This window comes from Bacillus rossius, chromosome 2 (assembly GCF_032445375.1).
Source record: "Bacillus rossius redtenbacheri isolate Brsri chromosome 2, Brsri_v3, whole genome shotgun sequence".
Taxonomy (NCBI): Eukaryota; Metazoa; Arthropoda; class Insecta; order Phasmatodea; family Bacillidae; genus Bacillus; species Bacillus rossius.
The window spans coordinates 11,968,791-11,987,488 of NC_086331.1; the positions used below are offsets into that span (position 1 = coordinate 11,968,791).

The following is an 18,698-nucleotide window of genomic DNA, read 5'->3' on the forward strand; positions in this document are numbered from 1 at the left end:
AAGTAAACAATAAAAACAAAAGTAATTGAAATACATATATTTATATTAACTTTGTAACTGAAAGAAATTTACAAGAAAGTGAATGTTCGTACATTATTGATATTTAAAGGAACATTGATATAAATGCGAGATGGTTTTCTTTAATTAACTTAAGGTTTTAGTTTATGATGAGGACTTCACTTATCTTTAAATTTGATTGTTTCTAGATTATTACTTTTTAAAAATGGTTTATTACAATTAATCAAAAAGGTTAATAATTTAAACAACACAATAATAAACTAACACAAAATAACCTATTAAAAAGACATGCCTCGGTATCGATTTGAACTATTAAGATGAACAAATTAATTACCTACTGTTGACGTGGACCATAAATTAAATGCATGTTACCTATTTTACGATTAGGTATACATCACAAGTATCCTACGTTAAATCAAATGTAAGTTCTCTTGTACTCTTCTTAAAATAATATTACATGAAAACATTTAAAAATTAGCCCATCAAGAAGGAAAAATTGCTCTTATTTAGTCCAGAGGTGAACATAATTTTCTTCAATCGATGACAGGTAATTTGCATGAGTTTTCCAAGTGACGTATAGAAGAAAACAATTTAAAAAATCAGTTCCACTGTTACCATTCTTTTAGAATCAATGACTTACAATTTTTGTGTATTTTCAGTATTTGGTTACATTTGCAGCAGTTTCTACCCATATATAGACACAGCCACTATACTACATCAAATACATCAATAAAAAAACTTATATAAAAATTAATCATTACGTTTTCGTTCATCGGTTTTGGTTGTACAATAACTTCCTTGTGTAAGTAAAATTATTATTGTTGTGTCAAAAGTGTGGTTTTATGTATAACATTGTTTTAACAAGCTATATCCTTTGTGAAGCTCTATCAACGATACATAGAGACCTGTAAAATTCGCGATTTCAAATCCCTAGAGGATAGACTCCATGATCCTCTACGCACTCGTACAAATTACATCTGCTGATTGGTTACTGACTCGTAACACCTGTTGACTGGAATGATCGTGATTCGCTATTTCTTCTGTTAAAGATTTTTCATTGGCCCATAGTCCTTCAGATAAACTGTGGCCCAATCACTGAAGCAAAATAATGTCAAAAGTATTTGGACACTATCCTATCGCGAAATGAATCCGCGAATTTTACAGGTCTCTAACGATACACCATCAATGAATGAAATGTTGCAGTGCAAACTTCAGCAGCGATGTCTTCATGGTTTTAAGAACCCGGAAGCTTAAAGAAAACCCTACTAAATAAAATATTTTGAAATTTAAACTAATTAGATTTTTTATTTTACAGATGAATTCTTCTGTGTTAAACCAACGAAGAAAAATTAATTACATAAATTAAAATGAGTCTAATAAAAATGAATTACTAACCATATTCCATAAGATTATTCCATAATATTTGTATTTAAATGAAATTTGTGATACGTCGACCATCAGAGACACTTTAGGTTGCGTTTAAGCCCACCTAACACGATGTTTTATTTCTGCCATATTGTCTGTCATCCCCATAGGTATAAAAGTAAGCATGACATTGTGTATATCAGTAGAGAAGAATGAATTCGGTTCTCCACACACACGATACATAATGTGCCAACAGAAAAACAGCCTTCATAGTCACGACCAAAGCAGCCACAAATATTATTAGAAATAAACACATTACTATAATCTGACCAAAAACTGAAAAGACACGAACATTTCAGCAGTGGAATATAAAATTATGTAACCTGAAGAAAGGATATTTGTTATTTTTTCTTCTATACCTCATTTGCCTAAAATGCAACAAAAGTGTCTTAATGTACTGTATTAAAAATATTTTGTGCAATTTTTAACTAATAAAAAATTATTTTTCCTGCTATGCTATTGTGAAAATCCAGTAATATTAAGTAAAAACGAATATAATGGAAATGGGGTCTGATAGAATGTAGATTCTTATTATGTTATAACTATAATATAACATGCAATTAGTTACTTTATCGTGATAACTCACAGCAATAATTTCCTCCTAAGACTTTACGAGTTCAAAATGCTACCGAATTTTTAAAATTTTGATTAGTTATTAAACTTATTAAACTAGTTTGAAAAATTGTGAAAAAATTAGCTTACTGAGACAAAGAAAAAAAACACATTTTAAGGTAATAGTAATGTCCATTAAATTCGTAGTGAAATAAAACCAGCTCACTTTTTTTATTTAACAGGGCTGCAGTTCCTATAAATAATTCGTTTATCCATAAATAATATATATAAACGTATTTACTTACAAATGTAGGCATGTTCAATTATAGTTAATTATTTATTTTTAGTATAGTAACAAACAAGGGCTACGCAGTATGAAACAACTGAACCAACAGATTGAGCTATGTATTAAAAGTTATTACAAAAATTAAACAGAGAAAAAAGATTAATAAATATTTTTTTCTTAAAGTACAATTTGTAGAGACCTGTAAAATTCGCGATTTCAAATCCCTAAAGGATAGACTCCATGATCCTCTATGCACTCGTGCAAATTACATCTGCTGATTGGTCACCGACTCGTAACACCTGTTGACTGTAATGATCGTGATTCGCTAATTCTTCTGTTAAAGATTTTTCATTGGCCCAGAGTCCTTCAGATAAACTGTGGCCCAATCACTGAAGCAAAATAATGTCAAAAGTATTTGGACTCTATCCTATCGTGAAATGAATCCCAGAATCCGCTAATTTTACAGGTGTCTACTCATGGCTAGAGCCACGGAATTTTCGCGCATTCATTTAGTCGCAAGCTAGAATGCAAACCTCCACACTGTCGCACTGTGTTCATGATTGGACCGCAGTTATCTGGACACGCCCCTCTACGAACGTGAGCCAACGATGTCCAGCTAGGAGAGAAGTAAGCGAATCAGGTAGTGCCAAATAACGAGGATAAAAATGTCTTCGCTAAGAAATCAACCAATGGGAAAGTAAACATGGGTCGAGCACACCTATAACTTTGAATTCTATCCTGAGGCCAGAAGAATCCGCGAATTTTCCGGGACTCTAGTTATATGTACTTTAAGTATTTATTAAATAGGGGAGGCATTTTTCGCGAATAAATCTAAACGCCTATTAGACTGCAACAAGGTAGCCTATACCCTAAGCAGCGGTTTCTTCCTTGTGATTGGCGGCCGTCTGTGAGAGAAGTCGTTGCTATGTTTGACCAAGCCACCCAGGACGCGTTTGATTCCACGCTGAATCTCTGTGATTGGTGTTGTAACACCCGAACTAAACTCACCGAATCACGAAAAAAAAACGGTGCTACAGTGCTTTAACGTTCAGCTAGTCTCGGAATCTTTTCGCGAAATATGCATGCCCAAGAAGTAGAGACCTGAAAAATTCGCGGGTTCATTTCGTGTTATGCTTAAAAATAAAATAATTATACCTTAGTGCTGCTTCTGTCATTGGTTCACTGTTAATCTGGAGGACTGAGGGCCAATTAGAGACCCTCACTCATAGAAGTGTCGAATCACAGGCCACCCAGACGAGACGACTCACAAGTCAACAGCCAATGAACAGTTGGCATTCGCCCGAGTGTGTAGAGGATATTGGAGTCTATCTTGGAGGTCATTGAACCCGCGAATTTTTCCGTTCTCCAGTTATAAACCCTCAACCAAAGAAGGATCGAATCACAGACAAACCAGCTGAGACGACTTACAAGTCGGCAGCCAATGAACTTGCGTTATTTGCCCGAGTGTACAGGGGAATGTGCAGTCTATCCTGAAGGCCATCGAAACCGCGAATTTCGCAAGTCTCTACCAATAAGTGTGACTCCGCTGTTAGCTGATACGGCGACGGCCAGCCCGGGGCAGTACGCACTGGCCCCGCCTGTGACTTGACTCGGGGCACACACGGCCACAAATAGAGCCGGTGACGAAATCCAGGATTCTGCTCAAGGCTGAAGGTTTATTTCTGGCCGCTCGGCCGCCGAGGGCGCCTGCCCGTGCGCGCACGAGTCGGAAACGGAACGCGGCGCCGGCGCACGGTGCGATCACTAGCTTCGAGGCCTGCGTCGAATAAGCACTGCCTCGTCGGCACATGGCCGTAACCCAACTGGCGGGCCGTATTCCCGGACGTGTCCAAACCTGCAGGGGAACAAATCGGCAACCGTTTTAAACAAAAGGCGCCCTGCGCGAGGCTAGAAAATGGTTCCAGCGCATTCTAGCGGACGTTTCGCAAACCACGATACAATTCGCGGGTGCACGTGGAAAAAGGGGATATGTCAAAATGTCATTGTAAATGACTATTCCACTTTTTCACGCACGAAAACTATCAGTTTGTGATGTAACTCCAAAAGTTTAGTGCCATAGAATAACACACAAGGGTGCTAGACATAACCCATTTGGAAAATTTTGTATACCTTGTTCTCCTTTATTCCATACCATAAAAAAAAACATTTTTGCCAACATTTGACTTATCCCCTTATTCCCTCGCACCCGTGAATTGTCACAGGAGAAATAAAATACTAGAGATAGCAGTACCATCGCACAAAATGAGAACCAACTTTATAATTTATTCACGTACTTTTTAAGTTGCGATTATTTCCTGTTATGAACATTCAAGTCTACAGAATGTATTTCAGGACAGTCTCGCTATAACACGTTCAGCAGAAGCAGGGACTACTCACACGAGTGCAGACTCTACACGACAGTGGTGGCGTGGTAGCAGCAGGGACTACTCACACGAGTGCAGACTCTACACGACAGTTGTGGTGTGGAAGGAGCAGGGACTACTCACACGAGTGCAGAGTCTACACGACATTGGTGGCGAGGAAGGAGCAGGGATTACTCACAGGAGTGCCAACTCTACACGACAGTGGTGGCGTGGAAGAGCGAGAGACTACTCACACGAGTGCAGACTTTACACGCAAGTGGTGGCGCGGAAGAGGGAGGGACTACTCACACGAGTGCTGACTTTACACGACAGTGGTGGCGTGTAAGAGGGAGAGACTACTCACACGAGTGCAGACTCTACACGACAGTTGTGGCACGGAAGGAGCAGGGACTACTCACACGAGTGCCAACTCTACACGACAGTGGTGGCGTGGAAGGAGCAGGGACTACTCACACGAGTGCCAACTCTACACGAAAGTGGTGGCGCGGAAGGAGCAGGGACTACTCAAACGAGTGCCAACTCTACACGACAGTGGTGGCGCGGCGGAGGCAGAGACTACTCACACGAGTGCAGACTCTACACGACAGTGGTGGTGTGGAAGGAGCAGGGACTACTCACACGAGTGCCGACTCTACACGACAGTGGTGGCGTGGAAGGAGCAGGGACTACTCACACGAGTGCAATCTCAACACGACATTAATGACGAGGAAGGAGCAGGGACTGATCACAGGAGTGCAGACACTACACGACAGTTGTGGCGTGGAAGAGGCAGAGACTACTCACACGAGTGCAGACTCTACGCGACATTGGTGGCGAGGAAGGAGCAGGGACTACTCACAGGAGTGCAGACTCTACACGACAGTGGTGGCGAGGAAGAGGGAGGGACTACTCACACGAGTGCAATCTCTATACGACAGTGGTGGCGTAGAAGGAGCAGGGACTACTCACACGAGTGCCAACTCTACACGACAGTGGTGGCGTGGAAGGAGCAGGGACTACTCACACGAGAGCCAACTCTACACGACAGTGGTGGCGCAAAAGGAGCAGGGACTACTCACACGAGTGCAATCTCTACACGACAGTGGTGGTGCGGAAGGAGCAGGGACTACTCACACAAGTGCAATCTCAACACGACATTAATGACAAGGAAGGAGCAGGGACTGATCACAGGAGTGCAGACACTACACGACAGTTGTGGCGTGGAAGAGGCAGAGACTACTCACACGAGTGCAGACTCTACGCGACATTGGTGGCGAGGAAGGAGCAGGGACTACTCACAGGAGTGCAGACTCTACACGACAGTGGTGGCGAGGAAGAGGGAGGGACTACTCACACGAGTGCAATCTCTATACGACAGTGGTGGCGTGGAAGGAGCAGGGACTACTCACACGAGTGCAATCTCTACACGACAGTGGTGGTGCGGAAGGAGCAGGGACTACTCACACGAGTGCCGACTCTACACGACAGTGGTGGCGTGAAAGGAGCAGGGACTACTCACACTAGTGCAATCTCTACACGACAGTGGTGGCGCGGAAGGAAAAGGGACTACTCGCACGAGTGCAGACTCTACACGACATTTGTGGCGTGGAAGAGGCAGAGACTACTCACACGAGTGCAGACACTACGCGACATTGGTGGCGAGGAAGGAGCAGGGACTACTCACAGGAGTGCAATCTCTATACGACAGTGGTGGCGTAGAAGGAGCAGGGACTACTCACACGAGTGCCAACTCTACACGACAGTGGTGGCGTGGAAGGAGCAGGGACTACTCACACGAGAGCCAACTCTACACGACAGTGGTGGCGCAAAAGGAGCAGGGACTACTCACACGAGTGCAATCTCTACACGACAGTGGTGGTGCGGAAGGAGCAGGGACTACTCACACAAGTGCAATCTCAACACGACATTAATGACAAGGAAGGAGCAGGGACTGATCACAGGAGTGCAGACACTACACGACAGTTGTGGCGTGGAAGAGGCAGAGACTACTCACACGAGTGCAGACTCTACGCGACATTGGTGGCGAGGAAGGAGCAGGGACTACTCACAGGAGTGCAGACTCTACACGACAGTGGTGGCGAGGAAGAGGGAGGGACTACTCACACGAGTGAAATCTCTATACGACAGTGGTGGCGTGGAAGGAGCAGGGACTACTCACACGAGTGCAATCTCTACACGACAGTGGTGGTGCGGAAGGAGCAGGGACTACTCACACGAGTGCCGACTCTACACGACAGTGGTGGCGTGAAAGGAGCAGGGACTACTCACACTAGTGCAATCTCTACACGACAGTGGTGGCGTGGAAGAGCGAGAGACTACTCACACGAGTGCAGACTTTACACGCCAGTGGTGGCGCGGAAGAGGGAGGGACTACTCACACGAGTGCTGACTTTACACGACAGTGGTGGCGTGTAAGAGGGAGAGACTACTCACACGAGTGCAGACTCTACACGACAGTTGTGGCACGGAAGGAGCAGGGACTACTCACACGAGTGCCAACTCTACACGACAGTGGTGGCGTGGAAGGAGCAGGGACTACTCACACGAGTGCCAACTCTACACGAAAGTGGTGGCGCGGAAGGAGAAGGGACTACTCAAACGAGTGCCAACTCTACACGACAGTGGTGGCGCGGCGGAGGCAGAGACTACTCACACGAGTGCAGACTCTACACAACAGTGGTGGTGTGGAAGGAGCAGGGACTACTCACACGAGTGCCGACTCTACACGACAGTGGTGGCGTGGAAGGAGCAGGGACTACTCACACGAGTGCAATCTCAACACGACATTAATGACGAGGAAGGAGCAGGGACTGATCACAGGAGTGCAGACACTACACGACAGTTGTGGCGTGGAAGAGGCAGAGACTACTCACACGAGTGCAGACTCTACGCGACATTGGTGGCGAGGAAGGAGCAGGGACTACTCACAGGAGTGCAGACTCTACACGACAGTGGTGGCGAGGAAGAGGGAGGGACTACTCACACGAGTGCAATCTCTATACGACAGTGGTGGCGTAGAAGGAGCAGGGACTACTCACACGAGTGCCAACTCTACACGACAGTGGTGGCGTGGAAGGAGCAGGGACTACTCACACGAGAGCCAACTCTACACGACAGTGGTGGCGCAAAAGGAGCAGGGACTACTCACACGAGTGCAATCTCTACACGACAGTGGTGGTGCGGAAGGAGCAGGGACTACTCACACAAGTGCAATCTCAACACGACATTAATGACAAGGAAGGAGCAGGGACTGATCACAGGAGTGCAGACACTACACGACAGTTGTGGCGTGGAAGAGGCAGAGACTACTCACACGAGTGCAGACTCTACGCGACATTGGTGGCGAGGAAGGAGCAGGGACTACTCACAGGAGTGCAGACTCTACACGACAGTGGTGGCGAGGAAGAGGGAGGGACTACTCACACGAGTGCAATCTCTATACGACAGTGGTGGCGTGGAAGGAGCAGGGACTACTCACACGAGTGCAATCTCTACACGACAGTGGTGGTGCGGAAGGAGCAGGGACTACTCACACGAGTGCCGACTCTACACGACAGTGGTGGCGTGAAAGGAGCAGGGACTACTCACACTAGTGCAATCTCTACACGACAGTGGTGGCGCGGAAGGAAAAGGGACTACTCGCACGAGTGCAGACTCTACACGACATTTGTGGCGTGGAAGAGGCAGAGACTACTCACACGAGTGCAGACACTACGCGACATTGGTGGCGAGGAAGGAGCAGGGACTACTCACAGGAGTGCAGACTCTACACGACAGTGGTGGCGAGGAAGAGGGAGGGACTACTCACACGAGTACAATCTCTATACGACAGTGGTGCCGTGGAAGGAGCAGGGACTACTCACACGAGTGCAGACTCTACACAACAGTGGTGGCGCGGAAGGAGCAGGGACAACTCACACGAGTGCAGACTCTACACTACAGTGGTGGCGTGGAAGGAACAGGGACTACTCACACTAGTGCAGACTCTACACAACAGTGGTGTCGCGGAAGGAGCTGGGACTACTCACACGAGTGCAGACTCAACACGACAGTGGTGGTGCGGCGGAGGCAGGGACTACTCACACGAGTGCAGACTCTACACGACAGTGGTGACGTGTAAGGAGCAGGGACTACTCACAAGAGTGCAGACTCTACACGACAGTGGTGGCGCGGAAGAAGGGACTACTCACACGAGTGCAGACACTACACGACAGTGGTGGCGCGGCAGAGGCAGGGACTACTCACACATGTTCAGACTTTACACGCCAGTAGTGGCGTGGAAGAGGGAGTGACTACTCACACGAGTGCAGACTTTACACGACATTGGTGGCGCAGAAGGAGATGGGACTACTCACACTAGTGCAGACTACACAACAGTGGTGGCGCGGAAGAAGCAGGTATTACTCACACGAGTGCCGACTCTACACGACAGTGGTGGCGTGAAAGGAGCAGGGACTACTCACACTAGTGCAATCTCTACACGACAGTGGTGGCGCGGAAGGAAAAGGGACTACTCGCACGAGTGCAGACTCTACACGACATTTGTGGCGTGGAAGAGGCAGAGACTACTCACACGAGTGCAGACACTACGCGACATTGGTGGCGAGGAAGGAGCAGGGACTACTCACAGGAGTGCAGACTCTACACGACAGTGGTGGCGAGGAAGAGAAAGGGACTACTCACACGAGTACAATCTCTATACGACAGTGGTGCCGTGGAAGGAGCAGGGACTACTCACACGAGTGCAGACTCTACGCGACATTGGTGGCGAGGAAGGAGCAGGGACTACTCACAGGAGTGCAGACTCTACACGGCAGTGGTGGCGAGGAAGATGGAGGGACTACTCACACGAGTGCAATCTCTATACGACAGTGGTGGCGTGGAATGAGCAGGGACTACTCACTAGAGTGCAGACTTTACACAACAGTGGTGGCGCGGTAGGAGCAGGGACTACTCACACGAGTGCATACACCATACACGATAGTGGTGGCGTGGAAGGAGCAGGGACTACTCACACGAGTGCATACACCATACACGATAGTGGTGGCGTGGAAGGAACAGCGAATACTCACACTAGTGCAGACTCTACACAACAGTGGTGGCGCGGAAGGAGCTGGGACTACTCACACGAGTGCAGACTCTACACGTTAGTGGTGGCGTAGAAGGAGGAAGGACTACTCACAAGAGTGCAGACTCTACACGACAGTGGTGGCACGGAAGAAGGGACTACTCACACGAGAGAAGACTCTACACGACAGTGGTGGCGCGGCAGAGGCAGGGACTACTCACACGAGTGCAGACTCTACACGACAGTGGTGGCGCGGCAGAGGCAGGGACTACTCACACGAGTTCAGACTTTACACGCCAGTGGTGGCGTGGAAGAGGGAGGGACTACTCACATGAGTGCAGACTACACGACAGTGGTGGCGCGGAAGGAGCAGGTACTACTCACACGAGTGCCGACTCAACACGACATTGGTGGCGTGGAAGGAGCAGGGACTACTCAAACAAGTGCAGACTCTACACGACATTGGTGGCGTGGAACGAGCAGGGACTACTCTCACGAGTGCAGACTCTACACGACAGTTGTGGCGCGGAAGGAGCAGGGACTACTCACACGAGTGCCAACTCTACACGACAGTGGTGGCGTGGAAGGAGCAGGGACTACTCACACGAGTTCAGACTTTACACGCCAGTGGTGGCGTGGAAGAGGGAGGGACTACTCACACGAGTGCAGACTACACAACAGTGGTGGCGCGGAAGGAGCAGGGACTACTCACACGAGTGCCGACTCTACACGACAGTGGTGGCGTGGAAGGAGCAGGGACTACTCACACGAATGCAATCTCTACACGACAGTTGTGGCGTGGAAGAGGCAGAGACTACTCACACGAGTGCAGACTCTACGCGACATTGGTGGCGAGGAAGGAGCAGGGACTACTCACACGAGTGCCAACTCTTCACGACAGTGGTGGCGTGGAAGGAGCACGGACTACTCACACGAGTGCAATCTCTACACGACAGTTGTGGCGTGGATGAGGCAGAGACTACTCACACGAGTGCAGACTCTACACGACAGTTGTGGCGCGGAAGGATCAGGGACTACTCACACGAGTGCCAACTCTACACGACAGTGGTGGCGCGGAAAGAGCAGGAACTACTCATACGAGTGCTATCTCTATACGACAGTGGTGGCGTGGAAGGAGCAGGGACTACTCACACGAGTGCCGACTCTACACGTTAGTGGTGGCGTGGAAGGAGCAGGGACTACTCACACGAGTGCAGACACTACACGACAGTTGTGGCGTGGAAGAGGCAGAGACTACTCACACGAGTGCAGACTCTACGCGACATTGGTGGCGAGGAAGGAGCAGGGACTACTCACGGGATTGCAGATTCTACACGACAGTGGTGGCGAGGAAGAGGGAGGGACTTCTCACACGAGTGCAATCTCTATACGACAGTGGTGGCGTGGAAGGAACAGGGACTACTCACACTAGTGCAGACTCTACACAACAGTGGTGGCGCGGAAGGTGCAGGGACTACTCACACGAGTGCAGACTCAACACGACAGAGGTGGTGCGGCGGAGGCAGGGACTACTCACACGAGTGCAGACTCTACACGACAGTGGTGGCGTGGAAGGAGCAGGGACTACTCACACGAGTGCAGACTCTACACGACAGTGGTGACGTGTAAGGAGCAGGGAGTATTCACCGAGTGCAGACTCTACACGACAGTGGTGGCGAGGAAGGAGCTGGGACTACTCACACAAGTGCAGACTCTACACGACAGTGGTGGCGTGTAAGGAGCTGGGACTACTCACACGAGTGCAGACATTACACGCCAGTGATGGCGCGGAAGAAGCAGGGACTACTCACACGAGTGCAGACTCTACACGGCAGTGGTAGCGTGGAAGAGCGAGGGACTACTCACACGAGTGCAGACTTTACACGCCAGTGATGGCGCGGGAGGAGCAGGGACTACTCACACGAGTGCAAACTCTACACGGCAGTGGTGGCGTGGAAGAGCGAGGGACTACTCACACGAGTGCAGTATTTACACGCTAGTGATGGCGCGGGAGGAGCAGGGACTACTCACACGAGTGCAGACTCTACACGACAGTGGTGGCGTGGAAGAGCGAGGGACTACTCACACGTGTGCAGAATTTACACGCCAGTGGTGGCGCGGACGAGGGAGGGACTACTCACAGGAGTGCTGACTTTACACGCCAGTGGTGGCGCGGAAGGAGCAGGGACTACTCACACGAGAGCAGACTGTACACGACAGTGGTGGTGCGGAAGGAGCAGGTACTACTCAAACGAGTGCAGACTCTACACGACAGTTGTGGAGTGGAAGGAGCACGGATTACTCACACGAGTGCCGACTCTACACGACAGTGGTGGCGCGTAAGGAGCTGGGACTACTCACACGAGTGCAGACTCTACACGACAGTGGTGGCGTGGAAAGAGCTGGGACTACTCACACGAGTGCAGACTCTACACAACAGTGGTGGCGCGGAAGGAGCAGGGACTACTTACACGAGTGCAGACTCAACACGACAGTGGTGGTGCGGCGGAGGCAGGGACTACTCACACGAGAGCAGACTCTACACGACAGTGGTGGCGTGGAAGGAGCAGGGACTACTCACACGAGTGCAGACTCTACACGACAGTGGTGACGTGTAAGGAGCAGGGACTACTCACACGAGTGCAGACTCTACACGACAGTGGTGGCGCGTAAGGAGCTAGGACTACTCACACGAGTGCAGACTCTACACGACAGTGGTGACGTGTAAGGAGCTGGGACTACTCACACGAGTGCAGACTCTACACGACAGTGGTGGCGTGGAAGGAGCTGGGACTACTCACACGAGTGCAGACTCTACACGTCAGTGGTGGTGCGGAAGGTGCAGGAACTACTCACACGAGTGCAGACTCTACACGACAGTTGTGGATTGGAAGGAGCACGGACTACTCACAGGAGTGCCGACTCTACACGACAGTGGTGGCGTGGAAGGAGCAGGGACTACTCACACGAGTGCGGACTCTACACGCCAGTGGTGGTGCGGCGGAGGCAGAGACTACTCACACGAGTGCAGACTCTACACGACAGTTGTGGAGTGGAAGGAGCACGGACTACTCACACGAGTGCGGACTCTACACGACAGTGGTGGTGCGGCGGAGGCAGAGACTACTCACACGAGTGCAGACTCTACACGACAGTGGTGGCGTGGAAGGTTCAGGGACTACTCACACGAGTGCGGACTCTACACGCCAGTGGTGGTGCGGCGGAGGCAGAGACTACTCACACGAGTGCAGACTCTACACGACAGTTGTGGAGTGGAAGGAGCACGGACTACTCACACGAGTGCCGACTCTACACGACAGTGGTGGTGCGGCGGAGGCAGAGACTACTCACACGAGTGCAGACTCTACACGACGGTGGTGGCGTGGAAGGAGCAGGGTCTACTCCCACGAGTGCAGACTCTACACGACAGTGGTGGTGCGGAAGGAGAAGGGACTACTCACACGAGTGCAGACTCTACACGACAGTGGTGACGTGTAAGGAGCAGGGACTACTCACACGAGTGCCAACTCTACACGACAGTGGTGGTGCGGCGGAGGCAGGGACTACTCACACGAGTGAAGGCACTCCACGATGGTGGTCGCGTCCACGAAGTAGCCGTTACACAGCATGCATATGAGATGCTCGTTCACGTCCGTCAGCTTAAGTCGTCGACGAGTCCGCTCCATAGCAGCGCCTGCAACACCCACCGCACATTACACACTCCCATGCGCTACACTGCAGAGTTCCCGCACTGTACACACTCCCATGCGCTACACTGCAGAGTTCCCGCACTGTACACACTCCCATGCGCTACACTGCAGAGTTCCCGCACTGTACACACTCCCAGATGCTACACTGCAGAGTACCCGCACTGTACAAGGTCCACACTTCTCCAGGTCATGCAACCTACAACTAGCTACATCACATTTAGTTCATACATCAGACCAGTGGTTCCCAAACGTTTTCAGATGTAGATCCACCTTTCCTTATCGGAAGGGGCGTGCAGATTTCGCGAAAAGATTTCGAGACTAAATGAAAGTGAAAACACTATAGCATTGTTTGTGTTTCGTGATTGGGTGAATTTCTCTCTCAGGTACATATCGATTGTAACAACAGCAATCATATTGATTCAGTGCGTAAGTAAACGCGTCCTGAGTGGCTCGGTCAAACAAGGCGACGACTTCTCTCGCAGACGGCCGCCGTTTACAAGGAACAAACCACAGGTGCGGGTATACGTTGTTGCAGTCTAATAAGTGTTCAGATCCTTTCGCGAAAAATGCCTGCCCCTACTATTCGGAATACCTCCACGGTCTATCGGTCCATGGTGGAGTAAAAAACCTTGTTTTATATCGTATCCCTTACTTATGTATATATAATTTACCATCAAATATTACATATATATACTTATGCTTTTTTTAAGATAACGTTTGATTATTATTGATAAACAATTTGTGTTATGATTTGAAAATGGTTGACAAAATATAAGCAGTTTGTATCAAAACAGTTATTTATTTAACAATAGATACATGTTTGCACACAGTTCGATTTGTTTCGATTTTTCTTATTTTTTCTGATGGTTTATTCGATAGTTTCTGATAGTTTTAGGATCGAGTCGCGACCCACCTGTAACCCTGCCGCGACTCACTAGTGGGTCGCGACCCATCGTTTGGGAACCGCTGAATCAGACAGTTCTTTGCATACTACAACATTAATCCCTTTTTTTTTTTTAACTGACAACGTCTATTAAATCGATGAACGCCGGCTGCACACACGAAAAAGTGTCCCGTTACACTCGTCCAAGATGGCCGCCGTGACGTCACACTCCAAGATGGCGGACACCGGCACCGGCACCGGACCCTGGACCCTGATCTTGGACCGTCATTCATATACTACTTAAAAGTTATAGTTAAAATAATCTCTTCGTTAAGTAATAAACATATTTGAATTAACGAGTGCAAATAAAAGTAAATTTATCAATTAAATTGTAGATTTAATTTCACTCCTTCTTTGTATCCATACAAAATAGTGATAATTCAATAAAAATGATTCAATTTTATTCATAGAAGTATGCAATCATTTCATTAATGTTTTGTTATGACGTCACGTTAAACTATCGTCCGTAAACCGACTTTACAGAAAACCAATTATTTTTTTGTTGTGATACGCGGTGACTGTGATCAGGAACCACTGGGTTGGTTTCACGTGGTTTGTAGTTTACTAAAGTATTGGAATGCTGTCGCATTGAGCCCATGTGCACAGCCTTACATGTTCTCCCGAGAAACAAGCTGCCCCGATAGCGAGGAGTCACAGAGTCAGGACAAGACAGGCCCCACTTGACGTGAGATCACGACAGTAGACACCCGTCCACCTGCGGCAACACCTGCGCTACACCTTTGAATATATAGATATACTGTATAGAAGTCGCCAGCCCAGGTTAAAATTTCTAATACGGTTTTGAGGTAGTTGGTTAATTCACCGCCGCAATCGCCACCATCTCTAGGGCATCGACTTGCGGTGGTCCCTAGCGGACAAGTGCCGAACTCTTCAAACACCCCTTCCCCCTCCCGTTGAACGACGTTGAGCTGCAGTGAATGATGGATGAGGGGAGCGGGGAATGACAGCGGGCGACAGCGCTGCGCTCTAACGTGTAAATAACAACTAAGACGATACAGGGCGTTACGGCAGCGCACTGCAGCGGTGAAGTTCCCAAGCTGCTCATCATAAGCTTCTGAAAAACGTAGAGTAAATCCTATCCACTCGCGACTTCTATACAGTATATATATTCAAAGGCTACACTGACTGAAGCCTTTCGCCCACTACAGCGCGCCGCGCAGCCCTGCGGAAGTTCCCGAAGGTTCCGCCCGTGGGGGGTCGCACACTTCAGACGCCGTTTTATGATTCCGAACGCTCGGTTCCTTCAGTGTTGACCTAGCGCACAGGTGCATCGCGTGCCTGGTTTTGTTTTAAACAAACAAAGGATAATCCCATTCATATAGACACATTAAAGGTATTAAATAAATTAATAAATTCTCAAACTTTACCTGAACTAATCTTTTTTACTCTAGATAAGTACGGCCACGTGCGCAGATCTCATAAACAGACTCAACAAAGATACCGATCATGACCGAGTGGCACCGAAGGCACCCGAATGTGGTGTCAGCTCAAAATTTCCCTCCGTCTGCCACCGCACACTGTAGCAGAAATATTCCGCTCCGAATTCTCCCGAGAGCTCCGGCGCCGGAACAGTTCCGCGGCGGACAGGGCCGTAGTGGGCGCATCCTGGTTTAAATACATGCAAACTGTTGAGCCGGAATTCTTTCCAGGGCTGCGCGGCGTAGTGGGCGACTAGCTTGACTGACAAGGAGCGGCTGCGAAGTACGGGGCGCCGACTTTACGTCCTTCTGCGAGGATAAAGCGATTCCCAATGGCAACAGTAGTTTTCCTTTTACTGGAGTCGGAGTGAGGAGCAGGGGCCGGTGTCGGCCATCTTGGGTTGTGACGTAACGGCCGCCATCTTGGATATCCTAGAAATTTGACGTTGACCTTCAAAAGTTGTCGAAAATTTGCAGAAATTGACTCAAAATTCACACAAAATGTACCCTAAGTTCTTAAAAATATTTCACAAATTTCCAGTTTTTGGGAAAACCAAACCAACAATTTTTTTTAAATTCTAAATTCTTGGCTCCTCAAAACGTTTTTGTCAATGAAAGATCTAAATGTTCCCAAAGTGGCTCAAATGTCTCATTTACCAGCCTCCAGTAAGCCTCTAAAGGGGACCTTCAAACATGACCCCGGTTGCCATATTGTATTCTGCAATCTTGGACTGTGCCGTTAAATTAACCATTTTTTTTCCACCATTTTTTTCTGTAACTTAGAGTATGCACGTTTAATATAATAATACATATCCTTAAAATACATATTTATAAAATTTAAATGCTAAATATAATATTAATGTATTATGAATATGCTTACTATATATATTATATTCAAAGCATAGGCTACATACCTACTTATGTTGACTTTCTTAGAGTGCTCCTGTTTATTTATAACAATATTTGGTTGGTTTTCTACGTGTGCTCCTTGTTATTCTCAGAAAACAATCGATACCTATATTAATTATTTTTTATGAGACATGAAATTGTATTCAGAGATTCATTTAATTGGTTAGTTACAGTTACCGAATTAAAACTAATATTAATAGTTAGAGACCTGAAAAATTCGCGGATTCATTTCGTGTTATGCTAAAATTCAAATAATTATACCTTAGTGCTGCTTCTGCCATTGGTTCACTGTTAATCTGGAGGACTGAGGGCCAATTAGAGACCCTCACTCATAGAAGTGTCAAATCACAGGCCACCCAGACGAGACGACTCACAAGTCAGCAGCCAATGAACAGTTGGCATTTGCCCGAGTGTGTAGAGGATATTGGAGTCTATCCTGGAGGTCATTGAACCCGCGAATTTTTCCGGTCTCTACTAATAGATAGTATTTTAACCAGGTGTCAATCATGCAGGCTAATTGACTACATTTGTCGCCAGATGGAGCAACTGGCTACATTTGTAGCCAGGCTACAAACGAGGTCGAGACAAGCAGGGCATGCTGCAATTCAAGCAAGGCCACGAGGCAATCCGGGCATGTGGTAAAGCCGAACACTCGGGAAATGGGCATGAGGCAGCTGGGCCTGACGTTAGCTGCATGAGGCGAGCAAGGTACAAGGCAAGCTGTGTTCCATGCAGTCTGGCACGAAGCAAGCAATATGGTCCGAGTCGGGCAAACATCTATGCCAAATATAGGTCGAGAAAGTCAGGATGCAGGCCGAGCTCGCAGTCAAACCAGCCAGGCAATAGGCGAGCTAGGCACTTGAGGAATGTACGTCCAAATGTACGTCATGTTTGAAGAACGTGGATTTTTTTCGTTAAATTTGCGTCCCACGTTGTGAAAGACCCGAAACGTATTGCCCGACAGGTCGAGGCTTCTACTTGCTTCGCAAAAATGTCGAAAATGAATTCATCACTAAAAACACGTGTACTACACTTCATGAACTAAGTTGAGCGGGCTACATACAATGAATGATTTTTATAAACTGCGTGCATATAAATCTGAAAAATAAATCAATTATTTGGATTGAAAAAATATATTTGTTTTATTTCTCGTAATCTAACTTATAGATTAAGGCTGATTTCTCGTAATACAACAAATAGCTTAAGGACGTAAAAAACCATCGTCAATGGCTAACAAAATGGAGAGTACTAATAGGAGCCACTGGAACTGTTGGAGCAAAATGCAACTGAAATCAGTTGGATCAGTTGTGGCGATTGTAGCTAGTTGAAGCCAAATGCAATAAGGAGCAATTGAAGCTGGTTGGACCAGTTGGGGCCATTGAAGCTACTAGGAGGAAAATGCGATTGGAGCAACTGGAGGTACTGTAGCCAGTTGGAGCCATATACTATCGTATCCTGCCGATCAGGGGCGCAGCAACTAAATTTCCAAAGGGGGGGCAATATACCTTTTTATAAAGAATCATCGATCCCCCCCATTTGAAGCGGGGAGTCCGGTGGTCCTCCCCCGGGAAAATTTGTATTTCAAGGTGGAAAATGGTGCTATTTAAGCAGTTTTATTATCTAAAAATTGATTACACAGCACTTTCTTTGCCCCCGTTTTCCCCCACTTCAAGATTTCAGGGGGAGGGGGGGGGCTTTGCAAAATACCCTTGCCACCCCCCCCCCCTGTTGATGCGCCCCTGCTGCCGATAGTATCCTAAGTCTTCTATCGAGGCCTGCCGATATTATCCTGTCGTATATTCCGAGTTCAATGTAGGTCTAAAGTGCGTACTTTTCGTTAAATGTGCGTAGGCAAGTCTGTAGTTTGGGTCTGAAGATTGAATGTTTTCAAGCACCTTTTGGTCTTGCAGTAAGCGTAAAATTTTTTTTCATTAATACTTGGTTCCATAGTAAGCGTAAGTAAT

The 18,698-nt window shown here is 47.7% G+C and overlaps 1 protein-coding gene across 1 annotated transcript in view; it reads right to left on the reverse strand.

Moving 5' to 3' along the window:
• LOC134528837 (BRD4-interacting chromatin-remodeling complex-associated protein-like) overlaps positions 1–18,698 on the reverse strand; it is a 242,869-nt gene that overhangs the window by 123,210 nt on the left and 100,961 nt on the right. The window contains exon 2 of the mRNA XM_063362503.1: positions 13,305–13,427. Coding sequence (XP_063218573.1) covers positions 13,305–13,419 — 115 coding nt within the window. The 5' untranslated portion in view covers positions 13,420–13,427. The remainder of the gene's footprint in view (positions 1–13,304; positions 13,428–18,698) is intronic.